The sequence below is a fragment of the Typopeltis vanoorti genome, chromosome 4, assembly GCF_054136105.1.
Source record: "Typopeltis vanoorti isolate ZY-2024b chromosome 4, IOZ_Tvanoo_1.0, whole genome shotgun sequence".
NCBI lineage: Eukaryota > Metazoa > Arthropoda > Arachnida > Uropygi > Thelyphonidae > Typopeltis > Typopeltis vanoorti.
In genome coordinates, this window is record NC_143552.1 from 52,120,734 (window position 1) to 52,136,217 (window position 15,484).

Consider the following 15,484-nt stretch of genomic DNA (forward strand, 5'->3'; position numbering starts at 1 on the left):
GGAACACTATCAAAGGCTTTGCTAAAATACAAATTTAATCAGTGTGGAAAATATTCTACTTGCAAGAGAAAGCTCCAAGATCATTTTTACTTAATTTTCTTTAGGAAACTTTCTTAGTAATTTTTTTTGTATTCCTTTTAATTATTTTAACTGTTAATAACTTTAAACATGAATTAATAAAAATAAAATGATTATTAATTTTTATGGCTATTTTGCCTAAATTTTCCAGAAATAATATCTATAAAATGATCTTATTCTTGTAAAACTGAATACTCTTTCTTCTTAATAATTGTGTTATAAAGTTATATTGTTTCCTGATATACAATGACTGTCCTGCACAGTTAAGTGTTCATTATTACAAGCTTCCTATCAATAATTTTCTTCCAAATAAATCTGTTATTTGTCAGGCCTGCAGTAGATACTGCTCTTGCAGTGTCTACTGCAGGCATTTAATCTCACTAACTGCATTATCCCACCTATATTCTGGTCTCATCTGGACTTTCTGTTCATCCTTGGAAACCCGTTTTATTTATTTATTTATTTTTCATTTATTTCTTTCCCATGTTGTGTAAGTTATAACTTAGATTAGTTCTACTTATCTAACTTGATATGATAATGTTAAGGCTCTTTTTAATATCTCCATTTTTAATATGGGGGATATTCAGTTGTTTGCAGATGATGTGAAGCTGGGAAGGGTTATTAGTAATAGTGCAGATGTGGTTGTCATGCAAGCGGGTTTGAATAAGCTAGACAGATGGGCAAATGAATGGGGGTATCGGTTTAATGCAGCAAAATGTAAGTTATTAAAACATAATTTTAGAAATGCATACTTAAAAGTGCCAGTGAAGAATATACAGTATAGAAAAACTTGTAAGGTCCTCTCCCCTCCAATTACGAAGTCTGTTGATAAAATGGCAGTTAAGTAGGAAACAACATTATGTGGACAAAAAACTTATGCTTTTAGGTTCCTGATCTTATCATATCAATCTTTAAATGAAATGTATGCATTGTGCCCATTTTGCTAAAAGCTATAAACCTGGTGTATGCAACATTAAGCTTACTGCTACCTCTTCACTGGATCAAGAAACTCAGATGTATGAGAAGAAGCTACTAGAGCAGTTGCACAAACCGAATAAGAATTTGGCAATAGGGACTGATGGGATATCAGCACAGATGCTAAAAGAGCATTCAGCTGAACTGGCTATTCCTAACCCAGGCTCTATAATTTGAGTCTCTGAACAGGGAAGATTACGAGTGGAAAGAATGTATAGTAATCCCATTGCACAAGGGTGGTGCAAAGACTGATACATTCAACTATCAACCTATCATTATTTCTGGAGTGGTGGTGAAGATTTTGGAAAAGTTGATTAGGACTCTCATTCAGAAAGAGGTTTAGAGAGAATCTCTATTTGCAATGAACAGCATGGGTTAACTAAGGGAAGGTCATGTTGGAGTAACTTTCTCATATTTTATAACATTATCATTGAGAATAAAGGGGAATGGATACACCATGACAATTTTGGTTTTTGCTAAAGCTTTTGACAGACTATATAGTATGAAAGACTGTTGCATAAATTTGAGAATATGGAATTGGATTATAAAACATCAGCAAGGATATGAGGATGGCTAACTGACAGATATTAAAAAGCAGTACGTGGGGTATGTTAGTAATGTTCTCATTACACTTTTGGTATAATGAGATATCCAGTGTCATATTATATTGATGAGATTTTGCTAGAAAAACTGATCAGGCTAGGGATCTTCTAGTTTTAGTTGTTAGGAAGTTGAAGTTCAAGTGCCATATAAAAGGATAATATAAAAGGATTATATTATAATATAATCCTTTTATATTAATATAAAAGGATAATATAAAAATATACAATATAAAAGGATAATAATTGCAAAGCTGAAACAAACCTTAAAATGTAAGGATAAGGAAGTCATTTTTGCCTTTTTACAAGGCCATAATATTGACTATTGAGCACAATGCACAATAGTCAATTTTTGACAATGGAGAGAGTGTTAAAAATGATGACAGGATTGCGGAATACAGATTATTAAGACCGATTGATAAGTTGTGGACTGTAGATACTAGAAAACAGGAGAAGAAGAGAATGATGTGATTGAGACTTACAAACTTCTGAAAGGGTTAAAGAGGAGATACTCAGAGATGAAATTTTTCATTTTATGGAGGGTGGGAAAGGATGAGAGAACATCCTTTCCCACCCTCTTTAGAAGTTGAGAATGAATACCATTGGGGAGAGGAACTAGAATTTTCTCTCATAGAGTGGTGCATTGACTGGAATGGATTGCCTTTGGATGTTGTGTTATGTGCAAGTAGTGTAAATGAATTCAAAAACAGGTATGACAGATGGCATGGGTAATATGTGGCCTCCCTCAATGAGTCCCTGTCTCTCTTAATAATAATTTTTTTTTTTTTTTTTTTAACTCAGGACCAGTTTTTAACATTGGACATTTTTTGTTATCTTATACTAGCTACTAAAGTGGCTCTTATTGTTTAATTGCTGTTCCATTTTTGTACAAAAGATGCCTTTGAAACAAAGACAAAAAATTTACAAATAAACATCAAGATTTTCCATGTGAATTTTCCATTTTTGTATTTTATGAAAGAATTGAGTGGAGTGAAGTAACAACAAAATAATAAATAAATAGGAAACGAGCTCACCTGTCTTTCTAAAATAACTTTCTTTTTTATAATGACATGATTTTGGGTATTGATTAGAGTAATTTTTTTTTGCTGCTGCATGGATGATGTCTTATATGCTAAAACAGCTATACCTGTCCCTAAAAAGCCAATACCTATCACAATTATTACAACTACAATCCAAGTTTGTAGACCAGGAAATATTTCTTTTATTTTTACTGGCAATTCTTCTACTGTTTCATTCATTTCTGTCCCTAAAAATAGAAAAGAAATGGTAATTCATCAAAGGGAACTTATTTGAAAAGATTGTACATTTTTTATAATAGATTTCGCAGGTGATTAAGAAAATAACTATATTTATTAACTTAAAAGCTAATATTTCGCTGGTATTATATCCAGCATCTTCAGAGCACACACCACAAAGTTTGTTACAAATGCAAAACAACCACAATCCAGCGTAACAGTGGGGCTAGTAAAAGTAATTGCAGTGTGCAACACAAGACTAAAGTCCTAATATGGCACCATCTAGGTTAAAAAAAAAAAAAAATTCAAAGTTTTGAAATAGCAGTCCAAATGATAGTCTTAGAAAGTTTGAAAAAATGAAATAAAATGAAGGTAATAAATGGGGAGAGGAACTAGATTTTTCTCTCATAGAGTGGTGCATTGACTGGAATGGATTGCCTTTGGATGTCGAAAAAAAAAAAATCTTCAAGACTCATCACAGGAGAACCATGCTAACCATTATTCACATAATGGTTATCAATACCACTCCCTAAACTCATTCACTATCAAAGCACTCAACTACCCAATGGCAATCTGTTTCACTCATTCACCATTCCCCAAACCAAAAGATTGTACATTATTGACCATTATCAAATTGCCTGCAAAAATAGTAAATAAAAACAAAAAATGTATTTTTTTTTCATTAAAGAAGTGCAAAACAACTGGATAATAGCAAAAAGATTGCTGCCTACTCATAACTTATTATTATAATCTTCAAGGTATCTTCAAGACTCGTCACAGGAGAACCATGCTAACCATTATTCACATAATGCCTATCAATACCGCTCCCTAAACTCATTCACTATCAAAGCACTCAACTACCCATGGCAATCTGTTCCACTCATTCACCATTCTCCAAACCAAAAATCTAGTCTTATCCAATTTTGCTGTAACTGTATTATAAAATGTCAATAAACTGACAAGCTGGATCCACTTTTCACAAAAGCCATGCTGTCCACCATAGAGTATAATATTCTTATTCACCCATTCCTAGATCTTTAACCAACTTTTCCAATGCTTTAATCACCATTCCTGAGATACTAATTTGTTTGTAATTTGCTACTTATGTCTTGAGCTGCCTTTAACTATCTCACTTTCTTGAAACCATGCCAGAGCTGAGAGTTAGATTAAACAACTTTGTCAGAGAAAATGCCAGTTCTCTTACATATTCTAATAGCACACATACTATCACATCAGACTGCTATATTCACATTGATATTTTTTCAATGTGCTGAGTTCCTTCCAGTTCATTTATCTCAATTTTATACAGTCTCCTTATCAGCAACTGCAAAGTCCCCACCTGGATGATATCCACTCTCCCCTTGCAAAATAATCATTTAATAATACAATTATTTCCTCTGCTTTTGCCACTTTCCTATTATTATCACATTAATTAAATGTATGGTTCCATAATCATTCTTCCTATTACTTGCTGCACAGCCAAAAAAACCTTTAGGATTTACTTTGGCTTGGTTAACTTATTTTCATAATACAATTTAAAAGTCTTTATTACCATACTAGTTACTTTTCTTGCCTGTGATTTGTGCTGATCACTTTTTTCTTTATATTCCCTCCTTATAAAAGTTTATCCCTCCATATAAAGGCAACCCAGAGTCAGGTTTATTCTCCTGACTCTGGGTATGCACAATCTGATACTGCTCCTCTCAAACAATCCCTAACCACTTCTCATGCACTACTGACATTCTTGCTCTGTAGCCCAAGCTTTCTCCTAAGTCATAACTTTGTAGGTCTACAAATCTTTTCCTGACTTATGAGATTAACATGTTTAGCAACTTCCCAGAACTGCATAGTCATTTCCCCCAATCAGAGGCATTGTATTTACTGATGCTATTATCAGATCCAATGCTCTCAAACACCTAGTGCCCTCCCTCAAACAGCTGCAAAGAGAAAGCTCATTATATCAAAAGATAACAGAATAAATTAGCAAATTAATTTCTAGATGGTGCTTAATAAAGTACCAAATAATGTAAAAAAAAGCATTTTTAGTAATATGACAAGACTCATCGTGGGAGATCAACACTAGTGAACACAAAGTATATCACACCACTCCTTAAAATCATTCACAGGCTGCACGTTCACCACCCTCTCAGGTAATGCATTCCATGCTTCTACCACTCTCCATGCAAATAACTTACTTCTTACCCATTTACTCACCACATCCTTTTGCAACTTCCTGGGATTGCCTTCTGTTCTTGTTTTATCATATGACTAATCTCCTCAGTGTTAATATGATAACCCTTCAACAGCTTAAATGTTTTGATCATATCTCCCCTATGCCTTCCATTCATCAAATTCACCAAACTTCAATCTATCCTCATAATCAACATTACACAGTCCTGATATCATTTTTGTTATCTGTCTCTGCACCCTCTCCAAGGTTACCTCATCCCCTTCAAATCCCAGTGACCAGATCTGAGCACAGAAATTCAGATGTGGTCTGATCAAAGCTTTATAAAATGGGACTAGCACACTTTTATCTCTTGTGGTCAATGTTTGCCTCAACAGTGCCACAATTCTCTGAGATATCTTTTGAACCTTTGCAATATGACCTTGGAACTTTAAATCTCTATCCACTATCACCCCAATATCCCTTGTTTCCTCTATTTTTTCCAGCATAACTCAACCAAGGGAGTATTTCAAATTTTATGTCATTTAGTTGCATTAAACTGACATCCCCACACTTTACCCACTCCTTCAGCTTATTCAAATCCTCTTAAAGAACCAAAACACCAACACTATTACTAATAACTCTCCCAAGCTTCACATCATCAGCAGACAACTGGACATCTCCCTGTAGTCCTGTGACAATATCACTGACATAAAAATTGAACAGCAATGATCCCAGCACTGAACCCTGTGAAACTCCCACTTTTAACTTTCTTACTCTGTTATACTGTTCTCCCATATACAACTCTTGGATATCTATCAGAGAGTCCATCACAAATCCAGTCGACTAACCTGATATTATTATTATTATTCAGGCCTCCATGGAGTCAAATGATTCATCGAGGTGAGGTCCCCCCCTAAGAAACACAAAGTCTATCATACCACTCTTTAAACTCATTGCCCATTCTCGCCGCTCATACCACTCCATCAGGCAATGCATTCCACGGTTCAACCACCCTCCACGCAAAGAAACCACTCCTTACCACTCCTTACCCTCTTGCTCACAGTTTCCTTTCGTAACTTCCAGGGTCACCTCTTGTCATCACTCCTTCCCGCTGTTCAACCAAGCAAAAGAACTCCCCAGTGTCAACCCTGTAACCACCTCTCAACAGTTTAAAAGTCTCAATCATATCACCTCTCCTTCTTCTATCCACCAAACTCTGCAGTCCACATTCCCTCAGCCGATCCTCACACTATCCTTGTACAGTCCTGAAACCATCTTTGTCATCTGTCTTTGCATCCTTTCCACAGTTAATTTATCTCCTTCAAATCCTGGGGACCAAAATCTGAGAACAACAGTCCAAGTGTGGTCTGATCAGAGACTTATACAATGGAATGATAACCCTCTTATCTCTGCAGGTCAGTGTCCTTCTCATAATTGCAGCAATCCTCTGTATTACATTCACCACCTTTGCAATATATCCCCTAAACTTCAGGTTTCTATCAATCATCAACCCCTTTGCTGATTGATTGATTACCCCTACTTTCTCCAGTATAACTCCTCCCATAGAGTATGCAGCATCCTATCGATGTTTCCCAAACGTTGAGACCTTACATTTTGCTGCATTAAACTGATACCCCCATTCATTTGCCCATCTATCTAGCTTATTTAAATCCTCTTGCAGGGCTACCACATCTGCACTATTACTAATAATCCTTCCCAGCTTTGCATCATCCGCAAACAACTGAATTTCCCCTTGCAATATCATTGATATAAAGGTTAAACAATATAGGTCCTAGTACTGAGCCCTGTGGGACCCCACTTGGGGTCCCACAGGGCTCAGATACCTACTCTCTGATAAACAACTCTCTGATACCTATCAGACAGCCAATCCTGAATCCAGTTGACCAATCTGACATCCAGACCCATGTGCTGCAACTTAAATATCAACTTATCATGTGGCACCCTGTCAAATGCCTTCGCTAAGTCTAAGAAAATTGCAGTATATGCCTTTCCCTCATCTAATGTTCTTGTAACTTTATCATAAAAGGCTAAAACAAGAGCGCCCTTTCACAAATCCATGTTGACTCTCACAGATAACATTACCCTCATCTGCCCAATGCTGTATACGGTCCCTCACTACTTTCTCCAAGATCTTAAAAACTATTGATGACACACAGACTGGCCTATAATTAGACACTTCCAGTCTGTTACCACCCTTATGCAATGGCACTATCTTACCTTCCTTCCATTCCCTGGGCACCTTTGCCAAAGCCAGACTTTCATTGAAAAGCCAGGTTAAAGGCACTGTCAGTTCCCTAGCACATTCTCTCAAAACTCGTGGTGAAATACCATCCAGTCTCAAAGCTCTACTGACATCCAGAGTACTCGGTATCTGAAACACACTCTCCTCTTGTACCTCTAAACCTCGAACCAGCCCTATCCCTCTAGCATTAAAACTGACTCCTCTAGGATGAAATACTCCAATAAAGTGTTCAGTGAACAATTCCACTATGTCCTCTGCATCAGTCACTCTATTCCCATTTTTATCCCACAATATCATTATTCCACAGTCATTTCTCCTCCTACTGGCCACGTAGCTAAAAAATTCCCTAGGATTTTCTTTGGATCTTGGGGCCAATCTCCTCTCATATTCCAGTTTCACTTTCCTTACCACACTAGTCACTCTTCTGGTCTGTGTCTTATATTCTTCATGCATCTTCTCTTCACCTGTCTCCTTATATCTCTTCCATAGCCTCTTTTTTGCATGCAATTCCTATTTAATATTGTTTGTCATCCATTTTACTCCAAATCGTGTCCTCTTCTTCACTCGTGGTATACAACTTACCATTGCTGCTAACAAATATTCTTTCACAATTTCCCATGCACTAATGATATCCCGGCATTCCAATTCCTCCCTCCATGAAACTTCCCGAAGTTGACGTCTAAGACTGTTATAATCACCTGCATTATAATTCCACATAAGTTCCCGTCTCTTTGATACTCTTGCATGTCTATTCATTTTCCAAGTCAAAACCATATGGCCACTTTCTCCAACTGGTGGGAGAGATGTCAACTCAGTTATTATCAACTTTTCTGATGCTATAACCAAATCCAAAACTCTTGAACCTCTTGTTCCCTCTGTTACATGTTGCCTAAGACATTTGTCCCTCAAGAATTCTAGAAATTCCATTCCCCTATTGCTACATGCATCTTCCTCTCTCCAATTTATACTACTATAGTTAAAATCTCCCATAACAATCATTCTTCTTGCACTTGCCAAACTTAGCTGTCTAAACATCTCCTGGTCCCCATCCTCTGTGCTCCTGGGTCTGTAGCAACACCCCACTAAATATCCTGTCTTGCCTACCTCTACCTCACACCATATGCTCTCAAAATCATTTGTCTCACTTCCTTCCAAAGCCTCCACTCTTAGAGGACATAGGTCATCACTTATCATAAGCAGTACCCCACTGCTTATGATAAGCTTTCCCCTCCTATCCTGACGAAAAATGCTATACCCAGCGACTTATATTCCTGTTGTTATGTCCCCTTCTGTCAACCACGTCTCAGTGATCCCAATAATTTTTGGCCAGGCTGATGCTATCTGTGCCACCAATTCCTCTCCCTTATTCTGGATACTCCTGGCATTAGTATAAAGCATATAAATGCCATTGTTTCTATACCCAGCATTATCCCTTCTAGACTCCACTGGGCTTAGTGTTACCTGACATCGTCTCCCTTCTCCCAAGTAGCCATTCCCACAAGAGGCCACCCCTGCTATCATCCTCCCTGGGACACACCGACTCCTTCAGAACAGCAATCTCTCCAGATGCCTATGTCCTTCCTCATTCAAATGTAAGCGGTTTCTCGTATACAATTCCTCTCTTTTCTCAAACGCACTCCAAGCATCCACATATACCAGTCCTCTCTTGTCACACATTCTCACTATTATGCCATTCAATATCACTGCTCTTCTGCTCAGCTCATCATTATCATACCTAGGCAATATGCATACTATTTTTCCTCTCTCTGTCTTCTTCCGTACAACCCCAAGCAAAAATCTATCTTGATATCCATCCTATCTTGAACACCACGGATCATTGAGTCGCCATACATCATACCTCTTACCATTCCCTCTCTCCTATTGTTTCCATTCTCTCTCCTCTACTGCTATTCTCGTCTTCTAGCATTCCCATACCTCTCTCTCTCCTACTGTTTCCATCCTCTCGTCTTCTAGCATTCCCATACCTCTCTCTCTCATTCCATCTCTCTCCTACCATTTCCATTCTCTCCTCTTCTAGCACTTCCATATCTCTCTCTCATTCCGTCTCTCCTACTGTTTCCATCCTCTCGTCTGCTAGCATTCCCATACCTCTCTCTCATTCCCTCTCTTCTACTGTTTCCATTTTCTCCTCTTCTAGCACCCCCATACCTCTCACTCATACTCTAAAATTCTCTCTCTCCCCTACTCTGATTCACCTTGCATTTATCTCTTCCATTCTCCTAATCTTATCTTTCATACTTCTGCTCTCATTCACAAGACATTCCACCTCCTCTTTCAGCTCATCTATCTCCCTATGCAGGTCAGTCACTCTTAATCTAAATTCACTCTCCCAAACAAAACCATCTCCTAAACTTTCACAGTCACTCATACCTTCCACACTATCAACTATTATTTTCTCATTCATATATATATTTTTTTCATTCTCTCCTATCACACTACTTGTCTTCCTACATTCATTCCCCGTTCCTGGAGCAACAAGGTCAGATATCTATATTTCTAATGAACTTATTTCCTCCAACTGCCTGCATTTTGCGCCAAACTCATATGATACAACTTAAAAATCAACTTATGTGGCATTTTTGAAACAGTTCCCGAAACTTCCTATTTTCTCAACTGTTGTGGTTTCCATTTCAATACCTGATTATTTTTGCAAAATAAATAAATTATAAAAATATAATAGATATAATAATTCTGCTACTTTTCCACAGTATGTTTGTGATCAAGTATTATACCATACTAGTCAAACATGTTGACTGCAAACTTGTTTGTTGCTATATTATTTTTACTGATTCATTCATGCAGAAATGAAAATAATTAACTAAGTTTCAGCTAAATGGTAATTTTTATATTAATAACTGCATTTATTGTTGTAATGTACACAAAAACTAAGTAAAACCATTAACTCAGTTTGCTGAAAAACTAACTTAATGGTTATCTTAATTTTTCCTAAATTAAATGAACAATTCACTTAGTTTCAGTTCCCCCCCCCCAAATAATGGTGGGGGAGTTTCCATCTCATGGAATTGGGAAGTGGAGGAGTTACATTCCATTATGAATACAAATGTGCTATGGTAGTATATTTAGTAGCCTCCATACAATACTATCTACTGATAGTCTAGAGCTTATAGGAATGGTTTTAGTTGGAAACCAAAGGGGTATTAGTAGTCTGACAGGTGCTATACAAATTTTCTCACTATGGACAAAAAAATGTAATTGGTTGGTCAAAAAGTGACTATGGACAAAATAAAATCATGGTCTGGACATGATTTTATTTTGGTGGTATACAGTAAAGACAGGAGTGGCAAGTCACACCTCCTAGCATGTGCTCCCAAGGAAACACTGGATATATATCTCAGTAGATTAATGTGGCTGGTGAAGCATGTCAAGCAAATCCTCTTTTTTTTTTTTTTTTTTTTTTTTTTTTTTTTTTTTTTAACAAATGACCAATTACCAAAGAAGCAATGCAGAAAAATCTGCTAGTGCATTCCTTTTGTTTCAAAAATGAAGTTATGAAGTTTGTCAGCAGGGGTTCCTGGAGTACATAAAAAATCACTAAAAATACAAAACAAAAAAATGAGAATAATAAAAATGATGAAAAAAATTCAAAGAAACCCACAAGCTAAAGCAGGAACTGGTAAGCATTCAAAGTATCAACTGCAGAGAAATCCACTCCTTGTATCAAGCTACAGTGTTTTATACTAAGACATGGAAAGTTTTGCAAACTTTGCATGGAGCCAAGTCAGTAGACCTTGATGCAGATTGAATCCAATATTTCAAAATTATATACAACTGCAAAAAATATACCATCTATCCATCAACTGATAAACTTGTGGGGAGGTGGGAGGGAGCTAGAACCATGGTCAACAAAAGGATCTATAAATATATAATTATGTGTCATCTACAAAAAATTTTGATAGAATAATGGCCATAACTTTAAACTCAAACACAAAAGCAGCTATAATCTGTACCTATGCACCCACTGAGACTTTTGAAAACCTCCAAGAATGCTTTCTACAATCAGCTCAGACTACCTTTGTGCTGTCCCAACAAGGAACCCTTATATTACTGGTGGAGATTTTGATGCACATACAGGATCTGAAGTTTGAGAAATTACAAAAAAAAATAGAACTTTTCAAGCATCACAATATTATGAATGAAAATTAACATCTGAGCTAAACAAAGCAATGCACATAATATAATTTGTCAATTTACAGAGAAAATTTCTGAAAAAAAAAATCTGAAAAAAAATTCACATTTATTTACTAAAATAGACACTTTGTGCACTTACTAATGGTCAGAGATTAGTTCTATGCAGTTATAAGCTTTGCCATTTTGTACTGATATTACTCAATTAACATCGATTTAAATGTGATCTATTTGCGATTTTTTGGATGCTCCCACAAAGAGAGGACTTAAAATTACTAACAGTATATTCCAACATAAAAATGTGCACAAATTCACATGCAAAGAAGATGAAAGAAATACGATAGGTCTCATTGATTATGTTAATAACGATGTTTTCCCACTAGTTTAGGATACAAGAGTATACAGAGGATTTGAAATTGGAAGTGATCCCCATTTAGCCTTGAGCAGGATAAAATTGAATTTCATAATGCAAAGAAGAGTGTGTAAGAAAGTTTTAAAACAATTAAAGTTCAGCTGCTTTCTGATGTGAACTATAGACTAAAATACACAAACATTATTTAAAAAAAAAAATTAAAGAGTTTGAAAACAACAACCAAACCTTGGAGATTCAGTGACAAATCCTGAAGAAAACAAGTTCATTCAGAGAGTGGCAAGACTGTCTGCAAAGAGAGAAAAATCATAACTCCATAATGGACTCAGGTAAAGAGGCAGTGAAGGAAAAGAAAAGAGCATGAAAGTTCCTGGAAAGTAAGTCAGCTTGTGCTCTTAGAGAATAAAGAGAAAAATGTAAGAAGGTGAACACTGAGTAAAACTTGCTAAACAAAACCTGAAACACTACTTGAAACAAACAAACAGTGGCAGCAGAATGGTAGAAAACACTCAACAGGCATCCAAATCAGGAATACATATCAACATGTAGCCTGATTTGGAGCCAGCAAAAGCTTGAAATGTGTAAAGGCAGATGGAGTAGATGATATTCAACAGAAATGCTCAGATGTGGAGATACAAAAGTTTTTATAGTGGCTGCACTGCATAATTCAGAATACCTGGACAGATGGTCAAATTCAAGAAGATTGGAGTAGAGCTGTCATAGTACCCATCTGTAAAAGGAGAAAGCTGCAGATCCTGATCAGACCACACTAGGACTATTGTTCTCAGATTTGGTCCCCAGGATTTGAAGGGAATAAATGAAATATAGAAAGGGTACAAAGGCAGATAACAAAGATGGTTTCAGGACTGTACATTGATAGTTATGAGGATCAGCTGAGGAAATGTGGACTGCAGAGTTTGGTGGATAGAAGAAGGAGAGGTGATATGATTGAGACTTTTAAACTGTTGAGAGGTGGTTACAGGGTTGACACCGAGGAGTTCTTTCTTGGTTGAACAGCAGGAAGGGATGACAAGAGGCCATCCCTGGAAGTTACAAAAGGAAACTGTGAGCAAGAGGGTGAGGAGTGGTTTCTTTGCATGGAGGGTAGTTGAACCATGAAATGCATTGCCTGATGGAGTGGTGAGAGCAAGAACGGTCAATGAGTTTAAGGAGTGGTATGATAGACTGTGTTTCTTAGGGGGGGGGAACCTCCCCTTGATGAGTCTTGATAGACTGTGTTTCTTAGGAAGGACCTCCCATGATGAGTCTTTTGACTCCATGGAGGCCTGAATAATAATAATAAATGTGAGAATTACAAATTCATTTCCCTAATGAGTGTTCCTGGTAAGATTTATGCAAGTTAATATCATATCACCCCTCTTCCTCCTATCCACTAGGCTCTGTAAATTACATCTTCTCAACCTTTCCTCATATTCGACATGCCAGAGATCAACTTCAGAAATGCAAAGAAAAATTGTGAAAAGGAAGATTGGTAAGCTGAATTCAGACCAAGCAGAGGTTCGGATTTTCACTTTAACTATTATACACACATACATATCAATGAGAATCATGAGAATATAACAAGAATCTCTATTTCAGTTTCATAGATCTGGAAATGGCATTTGACAAGGTGCCAAGAGGAAAGTGGTTCAAAATAGTATAAATGGGACATTATATCAAACAGTACTTTATTTAAGTCAGTAGTTAGATTTGAAGGCGGTACAGAAAGACGGTTTGATGTTAAATCAGATGTGACACAAGGGTTTACCTTATTTATGCTTATTTATCATCTATATGGATCACATTATGAAGGTAAGTGGTATGAAACCTCATATCAAAATTCGAGATATCAATCTCAGCTCTATACTTTATGCATATGATATTATTAACATCTGACCTTCATGGGGTCAGAGATTCATCATGGGAGGTACACATCATCGTCACACACAAAAACACATCCAACCGTGCCTTGTACTGATCCCATGATGAGTCTTGTGACTCCACAAAGGCCTGAATCATAATAGTAATGCATTTCCACTCAAGCAATACACTATACCTACCAACCACTTTCCATGCAAAGAACTTTCTCCCCACTTCTCAGCTCTGACCTTTCCCACACAGCCAAGGGAAGAACAAGAGGCCTTCCAGGGATGGCCTCTTGTTCTCCCCCCCCTCTCCTATTCTATGAAAAAATCTCCACATCAACCAGATAACAACCGTTGGCTAACCTACATGTCTCAATCATATTCCCTCTCTTTCTCCTCCCATTCACGATACATTTGCAATTTACACTCTTTCAATCAGTCTTCATGCTCCACATTTCAAAGACCACTTATCACTTTTGTGAATATTCTCTGGATCCCCCTCCAACATGTCTGCTTATTATCCTAAGATCTCATGGAGTCAAAGACTCATCTAGGAGATCCATTGGTCATACACACAGCTCATCATACTATGCCTTAAACAACTGAAATTCTCGGCAGACACCACCCTCTCATTCCAATCATTCACAACTCTGCATGCAAAAAACCTGCTCTTCTCACATCCCTGCTCACACCCTCTTTATACAGCTTCCAGAAATGACCTCTGGTTCTCCCTGATCTCTCAGCATCATCTGTAAAACCTCTTCAACATTGACCCTATAACAACCTCTTATTAACTTGTAAGTTAATATCATATCACCCCTCTTCCTCCTATCCACTAGGCTCTGTAAATTATATCTTCTCAACCTTTCCTCATATTCAACATGCCAGAGATCAAAAGCTACCTTAGTCACTTACATCTGGAATCTTTCCAACATCTCTTCATCCTTTTGAAAACCAGGTGACCAAATTTGTGCACAGTGGTGACCTAATCAGAGCCTTATACAATGGAACAAGAATCTCCTTACTTCTACAAGTCAGTGTCCTCTGCATCATTCCCAGAATTCATTGTGTTGTCCTCGCAATTTTGGCAATGTGTTCTCTAAATTTTAGATCCTCATCCACTATCACCCCAAGATCTGTTATTTCCTCCACTTGCAACAATATATCCCCTACCAAGTGTAAATTCTACATCCCATCTTTGTTTCTCAAATTTTAAAACCTTACATTTTGCAATATTGAACTGAAATCCCTATTCTCATGCCCAGTCATTTAATCTATGCAAGTCTTCTTGTAAGACCACAAGATCTTCTCTACTCTTCATAGTTTGTCCCAACTTCACATCATCTGCAAACAACTGAATATCTCTATCCAAATCCTTGCCAATATCATTAACATACAGATTAAACAGCAATGGCCCTAAAACAGACCCCCGAGGCACACCACCTAATGACTTTCCTTTTGCAGGATATTGCTCTCCCATACACAACGTTATTTTATTATACTTTCCGTTTATTATACTTCCAATACAAGTCTGCAAGATTCCCTGAATAAATTGTATAACAGTTCTAATAAATTTGGTATGAAAATCAGCAATGAAAAAACATAGTCAAAGAAAAATAGGCAGAAACATTGAAGATAATAATAATTGCATCCTAAATGGAGAACATATAGAACAAATAAATCATACTTAAGCACAATTTTTAGTGAAGATGGCAAATTACATATGGAAATCGACAACGGA

At 36.9% G+C, this 15,484-nt stretch overlaps 1 protein-coding gene across 3 annotated transcripts in view; it reads right to left on the minus strand.

Annotated features, from left to right (window-relative positions):
• The window catches only part of LOC150107299 (fibroblast growth factor receptor 1-like), a 334,528-nt gene that overhangs the window by 80,707 nt on the left and 238,337 nt on the right, over nt 1–15,484 (minus strand). For all 3 annotated transcript variants that reach the window (XM_090391806.1, XM_090391807.1, XM_090391804.1), the window contains one exon: nt 2,687–2,919. In XM_090391806.1, coding sequence (XP_090247932.1) covers nt 2,687–2,919 — 233 coding nt within the window. The remainder of the gene's footprint in view (nt 1–2,686; nt 2,920–15,484) is intronic.